Source organism: Trichoplax adhaerens, genomic scaffold (assembly GCF_000150275.1).
Source record: "Trichoplax adhaerens TRIADscaffold_11 genomic scaffold, whole genome shotgun sequence".
Lineage (NCBI taxonomy): Eukaryota > Metazoa > Placozoa > Uniplacotomia > Trichoplacea > Trichoplacidae > Trichoplax > Trichoplax adhaerens.
In genome coordinates this window covers 547,096-574,366 of record NW_002060953.1, presented here as the reverse complement: position 1 = coordinate 574,366, position 27,271 = coordinate 547,096, and the positions used below count along the sequence as shown (strand labels likewise).

Genomic DNA, 27,271 nt, shown 5'->3' with positions numbered 1-27,271 from the left:
GTACAGTGTATAGTACAGTATACAGTACTGTACTGTCGTCACAGTGTTCACTATACAGTACTGTACAGTACTGTACTGTACTCAGTGTACAGTACTGTACTGCTCAGTACTGTACTGTACTGTACTGTACATTGTAAAATTCTATCTACAGTACAGTACAGTACGTACTGTACACTGACTACAGTACAGTACTCACAGTGTTCACTATACTCAGTGTACTGTACTGCTCAGTACTGTACATTGTACAACAACGCCATGAATTAACTTCGATGGCAAGATGGCGTCGAAAATTAAAAGTTGCAATTTGTCAACACTCCTGTTCAAAATCGATATCTATAAGATTTTTATCTACTTTGGGCTTGATTTTGCCTACACAGTTTACTTTCCTTAGTGCCACCGAAGTTAATCGCGCTGTACACTGTACAGTACACTCAATGTACGGTACATAATGTACACTTACAGAAGCGTTGTTACCCCCCCCCCCCCCATCTTATCCTTTTTGCCTCCATGAAATTGAAGATTGTATAAAGTATTTCGAATGCACACGATATCTTGACTGACTGTTTTCATAACTATTACTAATTCACTCAATAGTGATTTTACAGTCGTCCACGACAACGTTATTATCTCATCTCATATCCTTTTGCCTCCATGAAATTGAAGATTGTATAAAGTATATCGAATGCACACGATATCTTGACTGACTGTTTTCATAACTATTATTAATTTACTCTATCACGACTTTACAGTCGTCCACGACAGCGTTATTACCTCATCTTGAAGATTGTATAAAGTATTTCGAATGCACATGATATTATGATTTATTCATAATTATTGTTAATTCACTCAATAACTGTACGCATACGCGTACACGGTACATGTATTTTACAATAGAACCTTTAAAAATGTCGATAATTCTAACTCACAGTCAGTACGGATACTTTGGATAGTAGTTTTATACATTGCAGATAGAAATTACGGATGCAATTATAGTCTATAATGATAAAGTACGCATACGTAATAGAAATCGAATACTACAAGCATAGACTGCTAAAAGCGCCTAAACAGATATAGTATACTTCGATAGCCTATGGCTGTAGCTTTCGTGGTCAAATTTGCTCAAGTAGTGATATCGTATTAATAATTATTATTATCATTATGCTATACAGTATACTGTAATGTCAGATTATACGAATGAATCAGCGTGGTTAAAATAACCGAAACTCAACTGCGTAAATCTGAAGCATGTACAGTTATAGTTAGCATAGAAAAAAGAAAAAGTTATTGAAAACAACTACACAGGAATTACCATTTGAGTAGAGACGAACACCATGAACTATCAGAACGACATTGGAAGACGTAAAACACATGTTCGCACCGCATATATCCAAATGCATAAGATTGCATGCATCAAAATCAAGTCTAAATTAGTAAATTGACCGTAAATCAAGACAATCACCGTTAGGATTGTACAATCTGTCTTAATCGAATAGCAAAGCGAATTAGTCTACGACTTTCATGGTCGAATCTTATGCAGGATGTGAGTCAAATATACTAGTACAGGATCTGCCTACAAATGGTACGCTTGTCTTTCAAATTAGAGTTATTCAACACCCCACATAACTACGATGAACCAGCTTTAATAATCTTGAACAGGCTGCTAATATTATTGGATTTAATTGCGGCTCTGCATGCTGCTATGACTTGGGTTTTAGATTTGCCAACTTTGTAAGAGAAGATAATAGTAGAAAATTACTGTCGCGCTTTTGAATGATATCGTAACAAGTAATACGCGTATACTTCCACAAACAAGGCATACTTGATAAACACTACTAATTATAATTGTTCACTAAATCATTCCACTGCAGCAATATTACCTCTTAGCCTTCCCGCTTTCTGTATAGTTTGATTAACAATCTTTAAATTAGATAACAGCTCCGTATGATTATTACATCGAATGCTATATTGGCTTATCAGATCGCGATTGACGGTATTTAGTTCCATGTAGCCTCTTTTCATGTTCAGCCTAAGTAGGGATGGCATTGGATAAATTGATCTCAGTATTCAGAATTTTACAGCCTTTTAGTAATGAATTAGCTTAGGGAACCATCTACAAGATTTTTGAAATTACTATAGTACGTACATATCGCCCATTATACGAGCATCTTCGGCTCTAACTATTAAACTTCGAATGAGATTTGAATGATCAGCCATTTCTGCAGTAAGCTTCTCACTTGTCGAGTGATATTCATCAACCTAGTTATTATAGTATAATGTAGTAATTATGAAGTAATACTTTGTTTCAACCATACTCCTAATAACACAAAATTAGAAATACCACATAACGACATATACAACAAGATTACCTTTTCAAGGACACTTCGTAGGTATCCTAAGTAATCTGGAAAATCTGCCGTAACTTGCAGGTCCTTATAATGAAAAGGATAATTTCATACATACTCGAATATATCACATATATTAGATTGATATCAGCTACAAAGATATTTTAATATCAATTTAAATTAATTTTTTCCAACCTCGATCCCTAAAAAAGTTGTTAATCCCTGGATTATGTCACCAGCAAGATCCATATTATCTGTTTTGATAGTAATCTTAAAAAAATAAAGGAGTAGGATTGTAGTACTTTAATATTATTATGCATAAAGTTAGGGAAGCAATAATATATTCTACTTTGCCATTTTGATTTGGTTCCATATTCACAAACAAGGGAGTATTTTCTCGTAAACATATCAATTTAACATTAAGCTCATCCTCAGCTTCAATTTCCTTTTGTAATAAAAAGTTTTGATTTATCCACATAACAACCTAGAGCCAAGTCAATGATATTTTACAATCAGAATAAACACTCATTTTTAACCTCGACCACAGATAGTAAAGCGATGACAGCACTGAAATACATTGCATAACTTCCTTACCCTATTTATTCTTTCGGTGATATGAAAAACCACGGATGATTTGGGTTCCGGTGTATCATCAGGAGCCACGATATATAAGGTAAATCTTGGAATTTGGCGTGTCATTTCAAATGTATGAAATTGAACGCTAGACAATAGCATATTAAATTGCAGAATAGAGTTAGCGAACTGTATTTGATGACAGTTCATTAAACCATTTCGTATACCTTGATTTGTAACCGACTAGAGCCTTTATATGCAAATCTACAACGCCATCTTTTTGTGGAAATATTCGAACATCTAACTTATTGCTTACATTTTGAGGACTCGGATGGCTAATGAAGAAATAAATGGATAAAATGTCCATATTAAAACTGCAATAGCTCGTTCATAACTATACTGTAATTTGCGATTCTTGTTGTACTTGTCACAAATCTCTAGATATTTATCAAAGCTTACACTACATGACTTTCGCCTTTAAATATTCCTTCAGCAAATATAATAATTGCTCGAAGGATAGTATCTAAAAAAAATAATGGTACTCTTAGTAATGTTATAACGCGAATAAAATGAACTAATACAGTAAAAGTACATAAAGCCATTGTAATTATTATGAAACGCTAACCATTGCTGGTAGATATGTGAAGAACGATGTGAGGCTAGAAATGCGAATTAAATACGGTTATTAAAATATAGTTATCTTGAGAACACTCAAATAAATTTTCTCAATTTAGGAAATCAGGAAAGTAACTATCTCAACCTGTATATTTGCATCGCCAGGACTAACATCAAGGGTTACAAGCAGCTGCGTGTTAGCCTATAATATGGCGTAAAAGATGTCATGAAATTGGATGCTTAGGTAACTGAAGTTTATTCAACCTAATCAATGTAATACGCGATAATGTATCAGTAGAAATCAATAGGCTACTGAACTGGTATTAATCCCACTGGAGTTCCATCAATCTCGCTCTTTTCTAGTCCTACAGGCAACTTATGCGCTTTCACATTTTTTTCATAATTTTTTAGTTCAGTTAACAGATTCTGTTACCAAATAAATTTTACGTTAGATCGAGCAATGGAAATTACTTGCTATCTATATATGTAAGTATCTATGGACAAAAATTTAAATATAATTTAACTACTTTGCTATTTATCATTTATTACAAACGTAATCTTCAATAGTGCACAATATAGCATTAACTTTTGTTACAAGATTTTGCAAAAATATTTAGATACTTTAATAATTTGATATATGCAGTAGTAAGTTAATTCTAAATTTATGACCTGTTTTTTAAGGCTCAGCTCCCTAAATACGTCCTTTTCTGTTGTCGGAGCTGTAGTGCCACCTGATTGTTCCATAGGTAAATAACCTCGAACTTAAAGAAATAAATTAAAGTAAGTACTACATGAATATTGATTGAAAAAGTCTTACTACTAAGCCTTTAATATCAAGTATAATTAATGTATAGAGCTGCATATAATGCCTACTTTTATCAATTCAATTAATATTTAGATTATGAACAAATTACTAAATTTACCTTCTCCGTTAATAGAACAACATATAAGTTCTTGCTGCCCATCCATTCGGTAATCAGCCTGATAAGAAATTGAACTTTTAGCAATATAACATATACTGTTAATAAACGAGATTAGCTTTGTCTCTTGGAAATTATAAAACTATCCATGTACTGTTATACCTTTATAATTCCAGCAATCGAACTTGGAAAATTATCTTTAAACATAACTTCTCCAGTTCTATCATTGCGAGCATCAACCTATTTTAGCATAAAATGGCAATGATTCGTTAGCTGAAATCTTTAAAGTAAAGCTACTTACCTTCACGATCGTAGAATTAAAAGTAAAAGAAGGAAATTTGATTACCTTTCCGTTCGACCATCCAGTTATCAGCTCGACAACACCATCACCATCAAGATCGTAGTTAAATATTGATACTACCTGATTCTTAGACTATAAGACCAATATAGTGTAATCAATAAAAAATTGAAAAATTATGCTACTACTACAGTTGCGAGGTTAGAGCTGATTTTTGCGTATTCTGTAGAAATTAATATGTAATAGGCTAATTATCAACTTACTTTAATCCTCCAGTATCGTGTTGTTTTGTCATAAACACCAACAGTACCATTAGCTAGAGAATATCCAAATTTACTACCTGACATAGGGCAAAGACATGTCACAGCCTAGGTAAAGTAAACATTAAAACGTAGAGACAAATTGGCACATTGTACGGAAAATTTCATTAAAACATAATTATAATGATAATATAATAAACTTATTAAGTATTTCGCACTTCTGTTTCTGTCATTTCTGAAACTAATTCGTCCTTCTTGAATACACGTATATCGTAGTCATCGGAGCCAACTATTAACTGTATTAGGAGAAATCAAATGAGAAGAAATGTATTAATTTACGATCATCTTGTCGCCTTACAAATGCTATAGTCTATTGTGAAGGAAAGTATGAGGTACATGAATACTAACTCAACAAGAAAAATAATTATTAGATATCTATTATAAAATAACACCCCGTTTACAACAATTAAGACTGTTAAAGACGATGGTGGATGTAGAGCATATGCTACACTATACCTCTTGCTCATTATCTCGCGTGAAGTCGCATAACGCCATTGCTCGAACGTTATCTCCTGTAACCTGAAATAGTTCACGGTTCAATTGCCGTTCAGTATAATAATAGGATTAATTTCATCCATTTAAAGCTAATAACTTCTACTTACTGTCCAAAATAAATCATTGCCCTCGTAGTCGAATCCTTGTATAGAACAGTTACCACCCACAACTGCTATTGGACAATCAATTTGGCCTAATTGACCTACAACAGCAACGTTTACTCCATCTGCAACCTGAAATATAAATATAGCCAACGATGCTATTTATTACCTAAAGTTTTTCATCATAATCATATTAACTCGATAAGTATCTGGCCATGCTAGCTACTGTATTAATCGTTATTTAACATACATCCTTGTAGAATAAATCTGCATTTTGATCAACATCATAGGCTAGAATGCTCGTTTGTGTCCCAGCAACTAAGAAGTCTTTATTTACATTCGAATTCAAAGCACCAGCAGTTAAAGCGGTTATTTGTTGTCCTATATTCAGTAAATGTACGTCCGATTCGGTTCCAGCACTTATACGGCCACCTTCATTGAACCTTGCGTGAGGATTATGAACCAATATCTAAAAAAAGAAGTTTTATGGTGTTATTGCATACTACCGACTACAAAATAATTATATAAATATTTTAATAATGCCGATATAGGAATATGTAGACGAATGCTATTTCTTTAGTCATTGTATTTGATCTAGACATTGCATAAAGTATTATCGCATATGTATCAAAATTTATTTTTTATCATCATTAATAAACCAATTTCAATCATCTGCATCGATTTTGAACTTCAATACAGAAAATTTTATAAATTAAATTGGTTATTTCTCGTTCTTATAGTCTGTTATTTAACGAAATGGATGTGTGCCAAAAACTTTGAATAATTAAAGCTTAGATCGCTACGAAGGTGTAATATGAATATCTACCGTAAAGTAATCTTTTGCGTTTACATAGTACTGCATCGAATACAGCCAAAGAAGATATTGGCTATTACACGTTACACGTTATCTATCTGCGAACGAATATTCTCTTATTTGCAATTAATTTGACGTAATATCATAACCTATTATTCTGTGTCGTAAAAACAGTAGCAATTTGACGCATTTATTGCCTATTAACTAATATAAGGGAGCATTGAATGACGATTACCAAATTAAAATTCTCAAAATACAGTATATCGGTAGCGTTAGCGTAACTGGCGGAACCTCACAGCACCCCAAGTATAGTAGACAACGCAGTTACTGTAATGATAATGCTGTACTGTGTTGTAAAAGTGTACATACTGTATACTGTATATATCAAAGTACAGTGCAATACTATGGTATTAAAGCAACATTGATCTGAGATACGTATACTAGATATAGATTGATAGTTTCAAACTGACTTTGTTATACTACACGTATAGTACTGTATTATTTTAATACTTATAAATAATACTGTTCATAGAAATACTTACTATGAACATGTACATTGGTTGCGAGCAATTTTATTTACGATCTCATATGCGGAAGAATTCGATCGTTTAAATATAATATGTATAAGTAGTGAAAATTATAATGCAATTATTTAGCTGGACAGTGAGCAGTAAACTTCAGATCTAATTTCGTTTGCTTAATTCAGATCTAAATTATTAGTAAAATTGAAAATTTAAGCCCAGAGTATGAAGAATTCGCTAGTTGTACTCCAGCTTTTTTTTGCATTGAATCTCAGAATTCTCCTTTGAGTAATAATATTATTTAGCTTATCCGAAATATTTAATAAACTGTTGTTGCAGTCTTACGATAGCTACTACAATTATTGCAATAGGACGGAGCCATTAAAGAGCAAATAAGTACCCTCAATGTGAACTGATATAGATAGCCAGACCATAAGTAGTCAATTACTTTTAGAAGCTAGCTATTGTAAATCAGATGTAATCGTAACACGGGAACTGAAAGAGTAAACATTGAAAACCAGCCATAATGTGCTTGAATACAAATATAGTATCTTTTAAGAGATCGAGTATCAACTAGATGCAAAGTATAAACTATAATAATAAATAACTGTGTTACACAAGCAGATAAAGATTGAATTGTTTTTTGAATAAAGATGCCAATAGTCACGAACATGAACTGATGCCATTCTGCCATACACATTTCGATATAGTGATAGCGTATAAGTATCATTCATACGCGTATATAAAACGATATAATATACAATAGAGTTATTCGCACATACAATACAGCAAAATGATAAATTACAAGTACAGAATCATAGTTTTATAACAAATTGAGAAATTTGGGGTAGAATCATTTACTGAGTAGCATTCTTAACTTGCTAACCGCTTCAGCCATAGCCAGCAAGAGATAAAGATTTACTACATTACGTGATAATGAATACTTTAGTCCACTACCCATTTTTACTGAACGAAGATTTTTATTCAACTTAGGCAATACAGTAAAATATAGTATATACTGCTAAATATAGAGTAGCCTTTATTCATAGGTATTTAGTCGATTCAGCTTCATTAGATCAAAACAAATTCAAATCATGCGAGACAAGAATGGTAAAATATCTATTAACCATAAGCTAGAAGTTCGTCATAGGCTCAGAATTTAATTTTAGAAACAGCTGCTTATGAACTGCGTTAATTTATCAAAGCAGCCAAGTCCATAATCACGCATTGTCTAAGCAAAGGAATAACTTGGAATTGTATCTCAATAATTAAACTTAGATTTATCATTAAAAGATTAACCTTTTCAGCTAATTATGTAGTATACATACATCAAATGTACTAGCAAACAACGATGCTAGTAAATGGCTTAACTATCTCCTCGTTGAGTTCATTCTTTGTGTATGTTTTATACTAAGGTACATAACACAGCATAAGGTAGAATACTTTCTTCACTAATACATTTCATTATATGCAACTGCCTGATGTCTAGATCGCTACACATATATAAAACTATCCCTTATCCAAAATTTGTTAATAATTTAGCCATTGGCAATCATACATTGTAATATCGTCGATATTACTCGAATTTCATATTGCTTTTTGTATACAAGATTAAGTGTTTGCAGTTATCTCAAAATAAGGCAATTACTCGTATTTACCTTTCCGGCTGTGGTAGCACACGTTAAGCAAGGATGTTTGCCATCATAGAGGCCAACTGTAGTCAAACCAGCGAAAATTTTATGATTAAACCTAAGCGTGAATATTGGTACGATCATCTTGTACAATATATTGCATAGACTTTTTGTGATGTTTTGCTGCAAGAAAGCTAAGTTCTATCCGAAATTACGGCTGATACCCACAGTAATACGTATATCGTTTGCTATCACTAAAACTAGTGTACCGGTAGCCCGGTTGTTTGCGTACAAGCGATGAGACGCGTATATCGGTAATTTTACACGAGTGTTGACTATTAATGTAATGATTTTGGCACTGGGATCATAAGCAGTCGTATAAACAGGCCAATTCCGTTTCTTTCGGAGGATTAATAAAAACGACCTTGATTTTAATTTTAAGTTAATAGTACAATTTAATAAGATTACTAAAGTATGAGTTAATGAGTAACAAGGAGCAAGCTATAGCAACACTGATCGTATTTCGTATCGTTGCCTTTCGTTAAAATGGGTGCCGTAGAATGGTATCCCTGGCAACGGGCAGTGGGTCTGTCTGATCCTCCTGTCCGTGGACTACGCATCGCGCGCACACATACAGTATACAGTACTGTATATACAGTACAGTAACTGTACTGACTCACTTTATTCTCTACCATTTATACTGTACAATATGAGTTGGGTACAAAACTCTTTTTCAGCCTTAATGGCGTCATTTTCATTACTGTGAACAGGCGTAGAAGCCGGTAATACCAACGTGATCTAGCCATAGGTTGTTGCTCTTCCTTTTTCCTTTAACAACTCTGCGTAAAAGGAAAGAAAAGACAGCCTATCCATCTACGGTGCGAGATGCCCTTGGCATAGTCCCAGTCAAGTTATGTGAAAATGCTACAGTACTGTACAGTTTACAGTACAATGTACAGTACTATACAGTACAGTATAGAACCGTACAAATCATACTATAGACTAGTGGAAAAAGACGACTGCAGTTTACTGTAGTGTTTTGTATTGATCAATGCGAGCGATTGCGTACAGTACCAAACCAGGGTAATACAGACAGAATTATTATGCAGCACTTACTGCTTTTGAACGATTTGTAAGGGACCGAATGGACACGCAAAAATAATGTCACTATAACATGCATAAGAAGTATAGGCAATAGTGACATTCTTCTTGGATAGTCCCCGGCATTCATGTCAATGCTGATCTACGATTGCGCATCACGCCGTGCGGCTACCACTCGGATCGTGTGCGTCTTGAAAACTTCCCAAAGTAAAAGCAAAGGTATCGCTAATACCAACGTGATCTAGCCATAGGTTGTTCTTCTTCCTTTTTCATTGAACAACTCTGCGTAAAAGGAAAGAAAAGACAGCCTATCCATCGATGGTGCGAGATGCCTTGGCATAGTCCGAGTCAAGTTGTGTGAAAATGCTACAGTACTGTACAGTTTACAGTACAATGTACTGTAGAGTATTATACTGTACATGTACAGTACAGTACAGTATACTGTAGAACCGTACAAATCATACTACAGTATAGACTACTGCAGTTTACTGTAGTGTTTTGTATTGATCAATGCGAGCGATTGCGTACTGTACCAAACCTGGGTAATACAGACAGAATTATTATGCAGCACTTACTGCTTTTGAACGATTTGTAAGGGACCGAATGGACTAGCAAAAATAATGTCACTATAACATGCATAAGAAGTATAGACAATAGTGACATTCTTCTTGGATAGTACCCGGCATTCGTGTCAATGCTGATCTACGGCTGCGCATCACGCCGAGCGGCTACCACTCGGATCGTGTGCGCCTTGAAAACTTCCCAAAGTAAAAGCAATGGCATCGCTGCATTCTCTTGTTAATTACGGCGCCGATAGTGATAATGAAGATGAACAAGAAGATAGAAATAAGGGTAAGTTGAATTAGCTTAAGGAATAGCGAAGTAGAAGTAGGGAAATGCCGATGATAAATAATGTGGATTTTACCGAATCAGTTTTTAAATGTGGTCATGGGTGTTGACAGTAACAATAGGTACGAGTATCTTACGTTAGTAAGCCGCTACAGGACAGTATGGAGTATGGATAGGATAGTGGATGTTGGTATGGCGTTGAATGTGATCCAGACGATGATTCAAACGAATTGAAGGAACAACGATAGTTATTTTCAGGACTAGAATCTAATTTACCGTTTATGATTGTTCTAGACTTGATCATGTAGTGATGGATTAAATAAATGAAATACGTTCAAATCTAAATGCGTTGTTACCTCATTCACTTATTACCTACTACTATATTTGCAGTTGAAACTTTGCCAAGGCAGGATTAGTAACTTCAACTGTCGCTACATTTGTAATTTTGACTATCTAAAGTGGTCTGTTGCCAATCTCATAGTATTAGTTGTATGTGAAATGCATTTCAGTGGTGGGTTATGACGACATGGATTCGTTGACTGTATCATGATGATGACTGTTGTAGTCTTATTTCATGCAGTACTGTAGCAAGTGATAGCGGATGGAATCGATCTCTTCCTTTCTGCTCCTGCAATCAATCGGAGCAGTTTACTTAGAATTTGTAACACAGTATGTTGCTAATCTACTTACCGTCAATCAATTGAAAATGAAATATGCCAGAAGTTCTATCGGCATGTTTTAATTTCAATTTCTATCAACTTTTCTGATCTTCGATGATGACTCTGCTTGTTTATTGTTCCAGTTAATCATGAATTAGCTTCTGATGATCGTCCTTTTCTTTAATTTAATATAGATAGCTTAGTAGAGTACAGAGATGAAGATTCTGCTTTTAAGGTATAATTAACGAAATAATTACGTAGACATTGTTAATAGACAATGATATCCATTAGATTTAAAAATGGACATAGACGTAGCTAGTTGTATAGATATATATCCAATGTTACAATAATTTAAATCGTACAGTAAATAGACGTACTGCTAGTTAGATACTGCAGTAGCTTGCAAGCTCGTTTACAAGATTAAAACACTGAAATCCAATAATTGATGTCTTTTAGGCAGCAGAACCAACGGTGGTATCCGACTCCGCTACAGGTATTTTAAAGTCTTTTTAAACCGAAATATGAATTCAATTGACATTGATACTCGTTTAATGTAATAATCTATCCTACTTCTAGAAGTAATGATGTACTTTTTTATTTTCAATAGACCTGCATGCCAATGGAAAGGTAAGTAGAATACTTTTGTAGGTTATAGCATTAGCCAATTTGAACTATCCTTCTATCGTTCTTTGTATGATTGCATGTTGACGTTACAATGTTACTCAAGAGTAGCTTGAACTTATTTCATTTAGGCTGCTTTCTACGTTAGCGAGTCGGATGATGACTCTGCTAAAGGTTCGTTACTAAACGGTAGAATTTGTTTGTAGTCTCACTTATTATTCTGGAGATGTATTGATAATAAACTTAATGATCGTTTGATGTTCTTTTTAGGTAAGCTAGTTAATACAGATCAAGACGAAATTGATAGAGTTCAGTTACCTCCTGAACCGGATGGGATTCATTCTCTGAATGTGCAGGTGATTATGTTTTAGAATTGGAGTCAATGATAGTAATTGCTGCATCATACGGTATGATAGAAGAAGTCTTTGCTACTTTATCGTAATTAAGCTAAAACATTAAGGAAACCTGTAGTAACATGTAGTTTTCATGAACCGATGAACAATTTCAGAAAAAAATTATAACGATGCTAGCCAGGAAGATGGACAGTAATATGAATAAAATTTTGGAAAAACGGAAGAACTTTAGGAATCCCAGGTTAGTCTCATAAATCTTGGATATTGTAGATTAATGGACTACAAAATAAGATACCAATTTAACTAAAGTTGTTGTCTGACATCTTTTATGTAGTATATATGAGAAATTAGTGGAATTTTGTGCAATAGACGAAACTGGAACCAATTATCCAGCTGTAAGCTTTTTATAATGACAAGTTTTGAATGATTTACTATTACTAATAGATAATTCTATATTAAATTGATTACTTTTATGTTACTACCGTATTTAACTATCATTTGTAATTTTTTATGCAGGAAATGTACAACCCAAAGTTATGGGATAAACATGACTATTACAATGCAATAGGTAATACGTTGTATTGATCCCTAAACACTAAGGTGTTCTCTGTTAAAATTTCCTATTCTAAATGTATCAAAATTTTTAATAGCAAAAGTACAGAAGGAAACATATGAGAAGAAAGAAAAGGCTAAACAAAGTCGCACTCAGGTTATATCGGCTATAATTGTTGTAGTAAAACTTGCTTGATTCCATATAATTACTATGGCACAGATTGACTTGACATAGTCATTTCCAAGTCTTGAGTTAATGTTAATAGTTGTACAAGGTATTGTAACTATATACTGACCCATGCGGTTACGTGTTGTTAGATTGATTTTGTGAAGGTCGTGAAGCGAAATGCTTCTTCTACTACAAACTCTGCTTCTGGTAGGTATTATCTAGCAGTACCATTACTTGTAAACTAAGCATGTGACAAAGTTTGTAATCGATTTTTGCTCTGCTTAAATTCGAACTAACATCACTTTCTAGAGTGCCTTGTTGAGAAAGCTTAATTGCGCTACATGTAAATCGTTAAATACGGAATGCATTGATAATGAATAGTATATTTCTATCGTTAAGGAGATGATGCAAACCGGAAAAGGAAGAGTAAGTGGGATATACCATCAGCAACAAGCAATCAGACTGATTCAGCAGTGACAAATCAAACGTTAGATTCCTCTAGCAATGCCAAGAAGTCACGAAATTCCTAAGATTCATCGAAACAGATCATAAATTGAAATTTGTACTGTATAGGAAGATCAAATGAAATCTATTAGTATGAGGAGTGTCAAATTTTTACTTTGAAAATAGCTCTTATAATTAGCTATTCGACCAATTTGGTTTGATTGTATTTTTTCATTGAACTCCTTAAAGTATGTTTGAAATATCGATATTCGTTCTATTACTAAAAGTATATTTGACACTCAAGTTGCTGTAAACATTTCTTCTTCATAGCTTAATATCTGTTTTATTCGTTCTTTATTATTAGAACGCTGTAAATAGCACATCGATTCAGAACAATTTGTGTCGTGGCAGTATGTCATCTTTGTACATAGTCTAAATTTCATTATGTCATTTACCTTCAGTGCTACATTATCATATCATAATTGTAATTAACTGTTGGTAGCAATTACTACACAATGACTGTTGTGAAATAGCACCATAAACTCTTGGCCTATTTATCTAATAAAACGGTCTTCCTTAGATTTAGTTAAAAAGTTGTGCTAGCACAGTTGTTTTTAAGTTTTCTTAAACTTGATTGCAGGCCGATGACTTCTGTTCTTGTATTTGTTGGACAGTACGTTCATAGTACTATTTCTTGTAATCCGTGTACCAAATAAGCGATTATTCAGGAATTTTGAAGTAGTGTTAGAAACCTCTATGGGCATATCTTTTGATATGTTGACAAATGAAGTTCCTTTAGCGGGCCCTTTTTTCGCTCTATAAATTATATTATTATATTTGATTGATTGATCCAACGTTAGTTTGCAAAAATAATAGTGACTGTAGCCTACAGTTCATTCTCTATATTTTCATAGATCAATATTTCGAGAGCTTGCGTAGTTACGATTCTCTTTGGAGAATGATAGTATATTAAAAAATGTGTAACTATTTGTCACAATGACATACCGAAATTTTCTATTTCTAGTTTGCTTTTTGGAAGTCGGCAGTTTTCGATTGTAGACTTGTACTTTGTTAGTAAGAGCGCTAGAATTTTTTACACTACCCGCAATATACAGGATTAATAGAATGATCTTCACTTCTTTTCTGAGAAAAATGATCGATTATTTTAGACGATACCTATCTTTATATTTTATAGCAGCTTGAAGAACATCAAGTGGTAAGATCTCGCGTGTCGATTTTTCCTTGGCCTAAGTTAAAGGTTAATTATGATTTCAGTTTGTAACTTTCCCAACATTTTAAGTTAGATCCAGTTCAATGCATTCAATCAAAAGAAAGCATGGCTAAAACTTGTACAACAGCTACAACTGCAATCGATGCATAGTTACCTTGGTAACCTGATGCCTATTTTGCTTTTCCTTACGAATATCTTTAATCCTAAGAAACATTAGTTATGTTGACATGAATCAATTAAAATTCAATCTACGTGCAATAGAAGATAGAAACGTTGTACAATATAGACTATGATTAGATTAACTTTGTATTTCTATAAAAGTTTCGTAAATATTAGCCAAGAATGTAGAAAACATAATCATCAATTACATAGCCTTTTAAACTACAGCTTGAAAGGCTTGCACATACCCTACTCGAAGGATAGTTTACATTTTCATTTATTGTAAATTGTGATATCGGCATTGAACATTGTGAAAAAAAATTACTTATATAGAATAGGTGTTCTAACAAAGTGCTTGCGCAAATCATCCTACCGTTGTTTCACTTTGGAATATTCGGCTTTTAATTTGTATGCATCTTCCTTCGATTGATTAAATGATACCATTTCAGGCATTTCATCTTGATCGATGTGTTGCTGCTGGATTGTAGATGGATCCACTTCATCCGCGACCTTATCATCATTTAGACGAGCATCATCATCGAGGTTGCTAGCATGTTCAGCCTTATCTAGATTATCAATCGCTTCTTTCTTATTCTTCTTCGCTGTAGTATTAATGGACTTTCCTTTACGTCCTTTTTTAGGCGCCATCAATTAGTCTTATCTTGTTAGAGCAAAATTTCATACATACAAAAGTTTCTACTAGAAAAGGGTCATTCAAAAGAATAAAACTCGTTATTCCCGATTGGGCATAAAAAAGCGTTGATTGCAATTGGGAAAGAGTGCAGCTCTAGACTTGACTTACTTCTACTACCTTGCAGAAATGAACTCATAAAGAGAGATTTTAAATCCATTAAAAAGAGTAACTATGCACTGATACTAAAGTAGATGATCTTACCTAGAAGTTTAATCTTTTCTATTACATTCGAAATTCATCCTTTGATACAAGATCGATAAATCTACAGCGAAATTGCACTTGGAGCAGCTCTAATTTGGAGACATGTTGCCTTGCAATGGCTGCAGCACTTTTCTGCTTGGCAGCTACAGTATCCAAATTGCCGAGACTACAGTACAGTACTGTACCGGGGAATCGCTTGCACTTACTGGTATAAAACATTAGTAATGACGACAGTAATGGTGCGCATACTAAAGTCATCAGTATTTATATTTCTATTAACAGTATTATATACTGTAGCACTGTATGACTTCATGTTTACAAATTGCCAAGTATGAGTGAGATTGTACCGTACTCAGACGGCGTACTGTACGCCAAATTTGCTGGGATAGCTGACCTACCACATGCTTCCCTACGTCATACTGTAAACAGTATAATTTCACACTGTTTGCGTTGGTACCTAGTGCCCATACAGTTTCCATGTCAGCGAGCTGCCAGCTAGCGAGCTTCTCCCCCTGCAATGGATGGCCATTTCGTAGCCTGAAAGACGAGCAAAACTACACTTTAAACCATTATTGAGGTAATAGAAATCCCTTAAATTACTCTTCTAGATCTACTAAAATTCTAGTTTTAAGGATATTGTTCTTCTCTTGTGCGAACTAGTAAGACAGACGTTGTGAATCTGGAAAAGTAGGTGATAGAAATCATTTCTGGCTTTGCCCAGCTCTCAGACGAGAATTCCAATTTGAAGGATATTTTCCTTCTTTCCTACTAATACTTCATTAAAGTAAACGCTGTAGACTTGGAAGAGCATTAAGATACATTTTAGATCTAGATAATAGAAATCATTTTAGTAATAGTCCAGCTATCTAACGAAAAATCGAATTTGAAGCATATGATCGTTCTCTCCTACCAATAGTTAATGAAGGCAGACGTGGTGGACTTGCAAGAGCATTAAGACGAATATTAAATCTAAGGTGATACAAATCATTTTAGTAATCATCTTAGTAATTGTCAAGCTGTCCAACGAGGAATCTAATTTTAAGTGATATTATCTTTCTCTCCTAGCTCCCCACAATTACAGGTCATAGAGACATTAATCGAAATGGATGAAGATGAAAAATGGATGGATTGTGCTGATTCAGAGTGGACGAAAGAGAAAAATCTAACTGCTCCTGTTAATAAGCTCGAAGTACGTACTTGATAGATAGTCGTATGAATCAATGATCAATAACATCATATAATTTTATGGTAGATTGACTTCATCTTGATGAAATTGTTTTAAACGTCTTCTCGGTACAAAGTATCCTTACTTATCATGGGTACTAGTGCAATATTTTCTTCAGAAAACATTGCTTTATAAGATAGCAATAACTTTCTATAGACCGATCGATCGTCATAGTTACATCGAGCTTATTTGTTATTGGCTCGGTATTAATTTTCTAAGAATCATCTCTTGTTATATGTTTGGAATCAGATTGCTGCTATTATATATGATAATTACTTCCTAAAGGTATCTGATTATAATCGTCAGATCTATCCTGTATTACAAAACTGATCAATGCAAGCTGCCTCTAGCTTCCACACTTAGTTATAAAAGAATGGTATAATATTTAACCAAGCTTATCCTAAATTGATCGTTATCATTAAATCGAATTGGCTTTGCTGTATCTTAATGCATTCTACTCAAATTGCTGGCCATTTCCAATAGGAAATTTACAACATATCACTATAGCAACAGTAGAACTCTCTGACATTGCATCCTAATTTCTAATACTGGGTTATAGCTCCCGAAGTAAATTCTGCAATACTATACGATAGTATTGTAAACATATCTCCGTTAATGAAATGCATTTAGTTAGGTGTAGTTGTTCCTTTTCGACCTTTTCGCGAGTTTTTCTACTACAAATCCGTCCGAGAATGAGCATACTAGTACTGCAAAAATCATCCTTCATGTAAAGTATTTTTATCAAATATTGAAGATTTTAATACAGATCTAACCATAGTATAATGCTTCTTCATTCCAGGATAAATGGAAGTTAGTTCCGGCTTTTTTGAAGGTAAGCACAGAAAAATTAACGTTTTATGCATCAATTATTCAGCTTTAGGTGTCCTTCTAGTTGCGATACTTACATAATCTTAACTACTACTTCAGTAATGAAGGTATATTTACTATCATGCTAAATTGATTTTAAAGAAGTATTACTGTATCTATTTTAAGTAGTATACACATTCATAAAGGACCCTTTATATACTAGGTAGTTACTGTACCATAATTACGTTACTAGAATACATGTAGTGCAATTACTGCAAGTTGTATTTTACGTTTGCATTTATTTCCTAAATTAGGTCAAAGGATTGGTCAAACAGCATATTGATTCATATAATTATTTTATCAACTGTGAGGTACTAAATACTTACAAAACAATTTGTCTCATATCGATAGCGATGGCTAAAACGTATTAATTAGTTGTAATTGGAAATCTCGGTTTACTTCTTGATTGCATTAATCAATACCTGTTTCAATAATGATCAGATTAAGAAGATAGTGAATGCCAATAATAAAGTTACGACAGATGCTGACACCGTATTTTATCTAAAGTAAGTAATGGAATATTATTATAATATAACCAATTCATTCGAATAAACAGTAGTTAAACCTCTGAAATCACAATCAATATTTATCCAGTAAGGTTTATAATCAGAATACATATAGAGCTACTTCTTTAGTGAAGGCTTCTCATTCTCGGATTAAATGTGCTATAGGTACCTCAATGTATACGTTGGTAACCCTGACATAGAGGAATCCTTCAATGTTACGAAGCCTACATATCCACATGAGGTAATAAAGAAACGGACTTTCCAGCATGTGATATATCAGTATTTGGTACTTAAGTATAGAAATCACGAGAGCGATTAAATATTCAGTTATACCACGTGTTACATATTTACTATTATTTAAATGGTATTGAATAGTTCCGACTATTAAAGAATTCATATACTCGTACACACATTGTCAAATGTAAGTGCTTACATGTCTCCGTCCACCATCACGATTACCATCAGAATATGTACGACCAATAAACTACTATTTAAATTTCAGATATTTGATTTATATTTATATATACTTTTGCTATCATTTTTTATATATAGTGTCGATTACGTGATTTAACGTATTCTGCGCCGATTGTTGTAGATATCGAATACACGAGAGGTGCACAGGTACGTGCTAGCTAATAACATGAAAAATCTTTTGATATCGTTTATATTACCTTTAAAGAGCCTATCATGATAGCTGTATAGTTTTATATACTATATCAATATTATTGAGATAATAATTAATGTACCATCTTTTACAGCGAATTAGACGGCAAAAATTACCCATTGGGCGGTAGGTTATTACCTAAAATGTTTCCTATTAAAGGAATAGATTTAGGAATTGTGATTTTAATCGTTCGATACTATTATCTAGATTACTATTATTCTGACGATTCCGCTAACGATTGTAATTCTAATTACTACTTTTGTAGTGTACCTGTCATGCTCAGGAGCTCAATCTGTGTTCTCAATGGCAAAAGCCCTGTTGAACTTGCAAAATACAACGAATGCCCCATTGATCCAGGTTAACATTTAACGATCCATTCCAAACAGCTTACTATCATCCAAAATGATCTTGTATCAATTACTTTGTAATCTTAAATTCAATTTTTTGGTTTACTTCTTTTGGGCAAATAATAATGCATAAGTTAATTACTGACTGTACTGCATAATATTTCTACCCGTATCTACAGCTTACGATAAAGAGGTTTAATTTCGTTCATCTTTGATAGGTGGCTACTTCATTGTAAAAGGTGTTGAGAAAGTTATCCTTATACAGGAGCAGCTTTCAAAAAATCGTATGATATTAGAAGTAGACAACAAAGGCAATGTAGGTTGTTCGGTTATAAGTTCAACACATGAAAGGAAAAGTCTAACCAGTATTGTTACAAAACAAAAGAAATTCTATTTGAAGCATAACTCTATTAATGAGGTTCTTAACTATTCTATCATTTCCCACCACGCTAAAGCCAACCTACATTCTAAAATTGATGATATACCCTTAATATTATAGAATATTCCGATAGTAGTTGCTTTTAAAGCAATGGGAATAGAATGCGACCAGGAAATCATTCAAATGATTGGTAGAAAAATTAATTAAAGCGAATCTTACTGATTTTTACAAATAGTCGTGAGGATTTTATTTCAACATTTTGCTTGAATATACGATATTGTACTTTGCTTAAGGTCCCGATGAAAAGGTTATAGACGCTTTGAGCACCTCGATAGAAGAATGCAGTAATGTGAAAGTTTTCACTCAATTGCAGGCATGTGCTACCCAGCTTGGCTTGTTATATGAAGTAATATTTTACTACAATATATTCAACATTTAAATCATTATTTCAGGCATTGAGTTACATAGGAAGTAGAGTTCGCCAACGTAAGTGGGGCGCTAAAAAATTACCTGTCGATGAAGCAAGAGATTTATTGGCTAACGTTGTGTTATCACATATACCTGTAAGTAATAGATGTAGCCTTCTATTTGCCTTTGTGGTGTATAACTTTCCTCTTATCATCTCTTACAGGTGATTCGATACAATTTCCGGACAAAATGTATTTATATTGCCCTCATGATTCGACGCATCATTCTCTCACAGGATACCCAAGTATTACCTTTTAATATGTTTATTATAGTTTTACTCTAAGTTGGTAAAAGTCTATAACTTTTAACGTACAATAATGAAACTACAATTGTCTGAACACTTCAGAGCATTCTTGATGATAAAGATTATTACGGCAATAAACGTTTAGAACTGGCTGGACAAGTAAGTTACTAGCATTGCATTATTTTATCGTTATTTTTTAAATTCTAATGGATTGTTCAATAGCTATTGGCTTTACTATTTGAAGATTTATTTAAAAAATTCAATTCGGAGGTATGATAGATACGTAAATATATATAGAAGTATGTTGCAATTTACTGCAAACTTGAACACCTTTCTTAATTAGCACTAGCAAATATTTGAAGAATAATATTTCTATAAATTATGATTATATTAATTGACGTATATTTCCGTAGTTGAAGAGTATCGCGGAAAAAAATATTCCGAAGCAAAGAGCAGGCCCTGTAAATATGAATTTACGTTTCTTAGAAGTAAATCGTAAATTACGAACGTTAAGCTAATACGATAATTTTCTGAATCAGTTTGACATAGTAAAATACATGCGACAAGATCAAATAACTAATGGCTTCAACTTAGCTTTAACGACGGTATAGTCCATGTAGAATACTTCATTCTAAAGCGAAATTCTATTTAAGACTTTCTGGGCTTACATTATATTAATTTTGTTGGCTTATTCATCATTGATAAATGTAGGGAAATTGGTCAATCAAAAGATATAAAATGGATCGAGCTGGAGTGACGCAGGTTCGTTTAATTAACAGTAGAAAAATTTTGTCTTTATGCTATTCTAAGTTTTTCACCTTTTGTAGGTTCTTTCTAGGTTGTCTTATTTATCAGCATTGGGGATGATGACTAGAATATCAAGTCAGGTATCTGATTCGTCTGAAAAATACAACATTAATTCTTGTAGCCAAATGCAGTTATATTTCAATTTCAAGCGATTATATTAATAGTTAGTTTAGATGTTAGTCACCGTCTATAACTTCTTCTGTAATTATTATATCAGTTCGAAAAGACACGAAAAGTTAGCGGTCCTCGTTCCTTGCAACCATCTCAATGGGGTATGTTGTGTCCGTCGGATACCCCGGAAGGAGAAGTAAGCTTCAAAACTTTGCAATATTCTTATCAGTTTTGTAATCATTTATATATATTATCTTTGACTCAATTCCTAGGCTTGTGGCCTTGTTAAAAATTTGGCATTGATGACTCATATAACTACAGATTCGGACGATAAAATTATCATCAATCTGTTATTTAATTTAGGAGTTGAGGTGTCCAATTACTGCTAAGCTGTCATTAATAATTAATATATTATCTCGTTTATGGGTAATTGAATTTGTTAATTCTCTACGTACGATAATAATCCATTGTAGGATATTAATCTCTTGTCTGGTGAAGAGCTAAGCTTACCTCATATTTATATAGTTTATGTTAATGGTAGGTTGAAATTGCTGCATCAAAATATTAATTTAGTCTTATATTATTAATTTCTTTACTGCTTCTATCTCATAGTTAACGTAAGTGTGTATTACTGTTATCAATCAGGCTATGTACTCGGAGCTGCTAGAAATTATAAGAAATTGATTAGAACGTTTCGTTTGTTGCGAAGAGGTTTGTTTTCTAATCGTATGCTAGAAAGAAATGAAATTCCCTATCGGCTTCCTTGTATAGATATTAAGACTGCTCAAGTTAAAAGAATTCTTTATTTAATAGCCAACTACATAAACGAGTTCGTGTCAATCTATCCAAATCATACGTATAGGTAGGATTTTGATTGATTGTTAACCCACTAGACTTTGTAATCTTTTACTTGCTAACTTATTCATAATTAGTTGACATTAAACAATGTTCTAATTAACTGTTATATAGACAAATTAACATCGCATTAGATGGAGGCCGTGTCTGTAGGTAATGACCACGTAATGTGCAATTAATGAAGTGCTTAAGTCAATTATATATAATATAATGTATACCGTTATCGGTAGGCCTTACATAATTGTAAAGTCTGAAAAACCGTTAGTTACGATAAAGCATATTGAAGAACTTTCGCAAGGAATTAGGTAAGGCTTTTTTTCGCTATACATAGTGCAGTAATGACTTTATCGGATTAGACCTGACATTTATTGTGGATGTATTACGTGTTTAATTGCTTAGGAGCTTTGACGATTTCATCCGTAACGGATTGATTGAATACTTGGATGTTAACGAAGAGAATGACTGTAATATTGCGTTATATGAATCCGATATTAATAGGTAGAAACAATTATTTAATGCCTTCGGGTAGACTTTGCATTTTTCTTATTTAATCTACTATATGTTACGCTTTATAGTAAAACGACGCATTTAGACATCGAGCCCTTTACAATACTGGGTGTATGTGCTGGTCTAATTCCTTTTCCACATCATAATCAGTCACCTCGTAATACGTACCAATGTGCTATGGGGAAACAAGCCATCGGTAAGGATCTTTTTACTGGCAATAAAGTAAACAAAAATCAATAGATTAAGTTGGATCTGATTATGTGAACTTGTTTGGTTATTTCCTAGGAACAATTGGTTATAATCAACGGAATAGGTAGTTTACATATCAATTTAATCCATAGAAAATGTGGATGATTTAACTGTTTATAACTTTCCCTCTGTTTAAATCTTATCAGAATCGATACAGTATTATATCAGTTGGTGTATCCACAAGTCCCACTTGTAAAAACTAAGGTATGGCATAACTTTTTCAGAGGTATCACGGACGTTGAGCGCCGTGTTTTGTAATCTGATTTTTGAAACCTGGTAATAAATGATATTTTCATACAGACTATCGACCTCATTGAATTTGACAAATTGCCTGCAGGTAAATAGGTTTCATGACTACTTTAAAATTGTTCAATATTGTTAATAATTATAATATTTGTATTATTTATATTCCTATGTAACATAAAGGACAAAATGCTATTATTGCAGTAATGAGCTATAGTGGATACGATATAGAGGTTAGTATTTAGCCGATAGTTGATATAATTAGCCCTTGTAAGATTAAAAAGTTACACTTTTATCTTAATTATCCTAGGATGCTGTCATTCTCAACAAGGCGTCTGTAGATAGAGGTAACATCAGTGTATGTTACTAATGGCAGTAGTTAAATACTCACAGGTGTTATTGAACTTATCAAAGGGTATGGTCGTTGCATAGTTTATCGAAAGCAAGCATGTTCACTTAAGAAATATCCAAATCAAACTCATGACGTTGTTATGGGTATGCGAATTGTAGACAGTGAATTAAATTATTTTGATTTTCTATACTCAAATGTTCTTATTTCATATTTTCTTTAGGGCCGCAAGCTGATGCACAAACTGGAAAAACAATATGGAAACATAAGGTATTAGATGCTGATGGAATTTGCATGCCAGGTGAGACTAATACGCTTAATTATTTGTGTATAGTCCTATTATTTGTTAGTCTATTCTATATTATTTTTTCTACTTTCTAACGACGTATTGACTAATCTGCTGCCCTTTAGGAGAAAAAGTCGAAAGCAAACAGATATTGATAAATAAATCTATCCCTTCAGTAACATCGACACCAATCGCAGGTTGCTACTTTCATCTGAATTTTGTTTAGTTAATTATATTACTGATTTATTTTGCTTTTAAGTAGGAACTGGACAAAAATTGCTTCAACCCGAGTATATTGACATGCCCATGACGTACGCCTAAACTTTTAGGAATTTCACAATGGACAAGGTTTTAGTAAATATTTGATCTGCTTCAATTTCACTCTAGGTATCGCGGACCAACTGATGCATATGTCGAAAATGTAATGATATCTTCAAATAATGATGAAGCTTTCCTAATCAAGACTCTCCTAAGGTCAAGCCGACGACCCGAAATTGGTGATAAATTTAGCAGTAGACATGGTCAAAAAGGGTATGTATAATATCTAAAAGTTATTTCGAGTTAATTATAATATTTACTGAGTTTTCTATCATGCTGCTGTAGTGTATGCGGTCTAATTGTAAATCAGGAGGATATGCCATTTACCGATCAGGTCGGTTTTACTTTACTTGACTCTTCAATGTGACTCATCAAATTTCACGTGTTGACAATACTTTTATTAATTTCATGTGTATGCAGGGAGTTTGTCCGGATATGGTTTGTTTGGAAATAGACGATTATTATTACGTCATGAATGCAAATATGTCTCATTAGTGTTTAACTTCATTCAATCCTTTCAGATTATGAATCCACATGGTTTTCCTTCTCGCATGACTGTTGGTAAATTAATGGAAGTAATTGGGGGGAAAGCTTCTTTGTTAGACGGCAAATTTCGTTACGGAACAGGTATGCCTGCATAAATTTACATAATCCACGCGAGATCAATTACTGGTATATTATTTATTGGGAATAACAATACTGTATAGGCATTTTCAAATATGTCTGGTAGTGATGTTCTACTTTAATAGTATAATCCCTTAATTCCTTAGCTTTTGATGGCGATAAACTAGAAGACTTATGCCAAACCTTGATAGATTATAATTACAGCTATGCTGGAAAAGATTATTTAACATCAGGAATTACCGGGTCGGTATACGAAATCAGTTTCAGTTTGAGAAATTAAAGCCAGTAACAGCTAAGTTTTATTAATTTTCTTTTTTAGTGAAGGTTTAAGTGCTTACATTTTCTTTGGGCCGGTGTACTATCAAAGGCTAAAACATATGGTTCTCGATAAAATGCATGCGCGTGCAAAGGTAGTCATGTATATTTAATATTGAGCTGTCCCTTTTTATTAAGACAGGCATATATTTGTGTAACTTACTTTAGTTTAAAATTATTTCCGTTCTCCTTAGGGACCACGAGCCGTTTTAACTCGCCAACCTACGGAAGGGCGATCAAGGTGTGTCATTGTAATCTTAAATTTCATATCCGATTTGGTTTCTTGTATTAATGTTACAAAGCGAAATTATTGTCATGCGATTTATTGCAAACCTTGCAATAAATAATGGTCTGCTTATATCTTGTAGGGATGGCGGTCTTCGCCTGGGTGAAATGGAAAGAGATTGTTTAATTGCATACGGAACCAGGTTAAACTAAATACTTGTGTATGCTTTATTTCTGTAATTCGTTGCTGATGCGTTGTTAAAAATTATGACCTAGTAAATAGTTCCGTACTACAAATTTCAAATTGAAATGCTGCAGAATGATATTATATTATTGTCACAAAACAGCTTTGCAACAAGATAACGCAATATACGATCAATAAGTCAATTCCTTGAACCACGTATCAAGGAACGATATCTGCACTATCACAAACACTTTTGCTCTACTAGCAGACTACACAAAGACTTAAACGCCTCGTATTTTACATTAAACACTAAGTTGGACAATTCTTCTTTATTTCACGATATACTGCATTTATATACTATTCCTCAATAGTTCATGAGTCATAGTTAATACAATTAACATTAGAATCATTTACTGAATTAGATATTAATTTTAGCTACTGCTCCCTTAATGCAGACAACAGTATTTACGAACATAGACATATAATGACTAATACAGAATAGTCAGATTACGATATGTCCTATCACGGAACATTTCCATGATAATTTACAGTCTACCATAAGTAAATTACAATCACAATGATTCGAACTGTAAGCAGATGATTTGCATTCCCTATTATAACTATTATAATTTCAGTATGTGTATAAGTGTCACTGTCATAAAAAGTCAGTGCTATATTAAAATACAGTATATCCAAATTAGAAGTTAACTAAATAAGGATAGTCTAATAGAATTATCCTAACATAGTTATTTCTACTGTAATACAGTATTTAACACTGTAACAATTATAAAGTTACAGCTCTAAGTTATAATGAATAGCGTAAGTGCATTATTGATACTCTTCTTCTATATTTTTAGCATGCTCTTAGTGGAACGCCTTATGATCTCCAGTGATGCTTTTGAAGTAGATGTCTGTAATAATTGCGGCTTACTCGCTTATTCTAAATGGTATGTTGGGAAGTTCATTACATGAATGATGATTCAGATAAAAAGCTAAGTTGTCGTTAATACACTGCTTAAATACTTTTACAGGTGTCACTATTGCCATTCCTCATGCCATGTTTCTTCATTGCAAATTCCTTATGCATGTAAACTATTATTTCAAGAACTTCAGTCCATGAATATTATACCGCGGTTAAGTTTAACTCAATATATACAATAGTTGTTTTTAATATTGTAAGAAGCAGGGACTCCTAAGACAAATTTGTCTTAAGAAGTCCCTGGTAAGAAGTATTACAATTGAGGTAATGATGAGTATAACATCTTTACATTGTTTCGGCATTTGCGTTGTTTGATGCTTTTTATGATTGAGAATTTTACGATTTGATCGATCCTTTCACGCTTATTTAGTAAGGTGGGGCATAAACTTGCGCCATGTAGGCTGTATAAATCGATTTGCCGAAAGATATATTTTTACAATATGAATTAAAACTGTACAAAGTAGCAAGAAAAAATGATCAATCATTTAGAACAATCATTACTAAGCGACAAATAGCTTAGTAAACTCATTATCTGTACATTGCAAAGTAATTGATAGGCAAGAAAGTAAAATTCTGCGGAATGTGAAGAACAGTTGCAAAATTAAATAAAGGTTTTCCTCTACTAAATTAATTAACTTACAGTCAATTACTGAAGCCTTTGATAATTACGGGCGGATAACGATATATAAAACAATTTGTAACATTAGAAATTCTGCTATAGCATTATAAAGTAAATCATCTTTCATTACGGATAATGGCTATATTACCGTATAAGTTCAAATAAGGGTATGCAGTATTTACAGTTTCGTTGCAGTAAGAGGCACGATTAACCACAGCATCAACACTATACTTTACA

The 27,271-nt window shown here is 33.3% G+C and overlaps 4 protein-coding genes across 4 annotated transcripts; 2 read left to right on the top strand and 2 right to left on the bottom strand.

Annotated features, from left to right (window-relative positions):
- Positions 1 to 1,623: 1,623 nt before the first annotated feature.
- On the bottom strand, positions 1,624 to 8,774 carry TRIADDRAFT_29585 (uncharacterized protein; the record flags this gene model as incomplete). Its single annotated transcript, XM_002115449.1, has 22 exons — positions 1,624 to 1,724; positions 1,878 to 2,026; positions 2,144 to 2,256; positions 2,367 to 2,429; positions 2,538 to 2,612; positions 2,692 to 2,826; positions 2,937 to 3,063; positions 3,143 to 3,250; positions 3,375 to 3,438; positions 3,541 to 3,574; positions 3,676 to 3,732; positions 3,849 to 3,956; positions 4,200 to 4,291; positions 4,454 to 4,511; positions 4,613 to 4,690; positions 4,797 to 4,883; positions 5,012 to 5,116; positions 5,227 to 5,304; positions 5,525 to 5,587; positions 5,671 to 5,796; positions 5,915 to 6,133; positions 8,658 to 8,774. The coding sequence occupies 22 exons, from the start codon at positions 8,772 to 8,774 to the stop codon at positions 1,624 to 1,626; spliced, it is 2,157 nt and encodes a 718-aa protein (XP_002115485.1).
- Positions 8,775 to 10,507: 1,733 nt separating this feature from the next.
- On the top strand, positions 10,508 to 13,814 carry TRIADDRAFT_59464 (uncharacterized protein; the record flags this gene model as incomplete). The annotated part of the gene is made up of 12 exons (XM_002115554.1): positions 10,508 to 10,583; positions 11,434 to 11,474; positions 11,696 to 11,732; positions 11,847 to 11,866; positions 11,992 to 12,034; positions 12,131 to 12,216; positions 12,369 to 12,454; positions 12,548 to 12,608; positions 12,730 to 12,781; positions 12,864 to 12,922; positions 13,316 to 13,360; positions 13,743 to 13,814. 12 exons carry the CDS (start codon positions 10,508 to 10,510, stop codon positions 13,812 to 13,814), a joined length of 678 nt encoding a protein of 225 aa, XP_002115590.1.
- A 178-nt stretch (positions 13,815 to 13,992) lies between these two features.
- On the bottom strand, positions 13,993 to 15,416 carry TRIADDRAFT_59463 (uncharacterized protein; the record flags this gene model as incomplete). The annotated part of the gene is made up of 5 exons (XM_002115448.1): positions 13,993 to 14,194; positions 14,384 to 14,521; positions 14,555 to 14,625; positions 14,764 to 14,812; positions 15,142 to 15,416. The coding sequence occupies 5 exons, from the start codon at positions 15,414 to 15,416 to the stop codon at positions 13,993 to 13,995; spliced, it is 735 nt and encodes a 244-aa protein (XP_002115484.1).
- Positions 15,417 to 16,765: 1,349 nt separating this feature from the next.
- TRIADDRAFT_59462 (uncharacterized protein) lies at positions 16,766 to 26,597 on the top strand (the record flags this gene model as incomplete). The annotated part of the gene is made up of 42 exons (XM_002115553.1): positions 16,766 to 16,852; positions 17,688 to 17,720; positions 18,010 to 18,066; positions 18,197 to 18,261; positions 18,427 to 18,502; positions 18,814 to 18,882; positions 19,020 to 19,051; positions 19,191 to 19,282; positions 19,491 to 19,588; positions 20,104 to 20,214; positions 20,466 to 20,522; positions 20,586 to 20,633; positions 20,777 to 20,851; positions 20,903 to 20,968; positions 21,075 to 21,125; positions 21,191 to 21,250; positions 21,388 to 21,477; positions 21,554 to 21,652; positions 21,755 to 21,818; positions 21,927 to 21,992; positions 22,053 to 22,143; positions 22,251 to 22,289; positions 22,367 to 22,441; positions 22,536 to 22,634; positions 22,712 to 22,839; positions 22,929 to 22,956; positions 23,039 to 23,096; positions 23,193 to 23,229; positions 23,319 to 23,368; positions 23,446 to 23,482; positions 23,708 to 23,785; positions 23,896 to 23,967; positions 24,033 to 24,081; positions 24,158 to 24,301; positions 24,374 to 24,422; positions 24,610 to 24,715; positions 24,859 to 24,955; positions 25,032 to 25,122; positions 25,222 to 25,268; positions 25,396 to 25,455; positions 26,294 to 26,383; positions 26,468 to 26,597. 42 exons carry the CDS (start codon positions 16,766 to 16,768, stop codon positions 26,595 to 26,597), a joined length of 3,051 nt encoding a protein of 1,016 aa, XP_002115589.1.
- Positions 26,598 to 27,271: the final 674 nt, after the last annotated feature.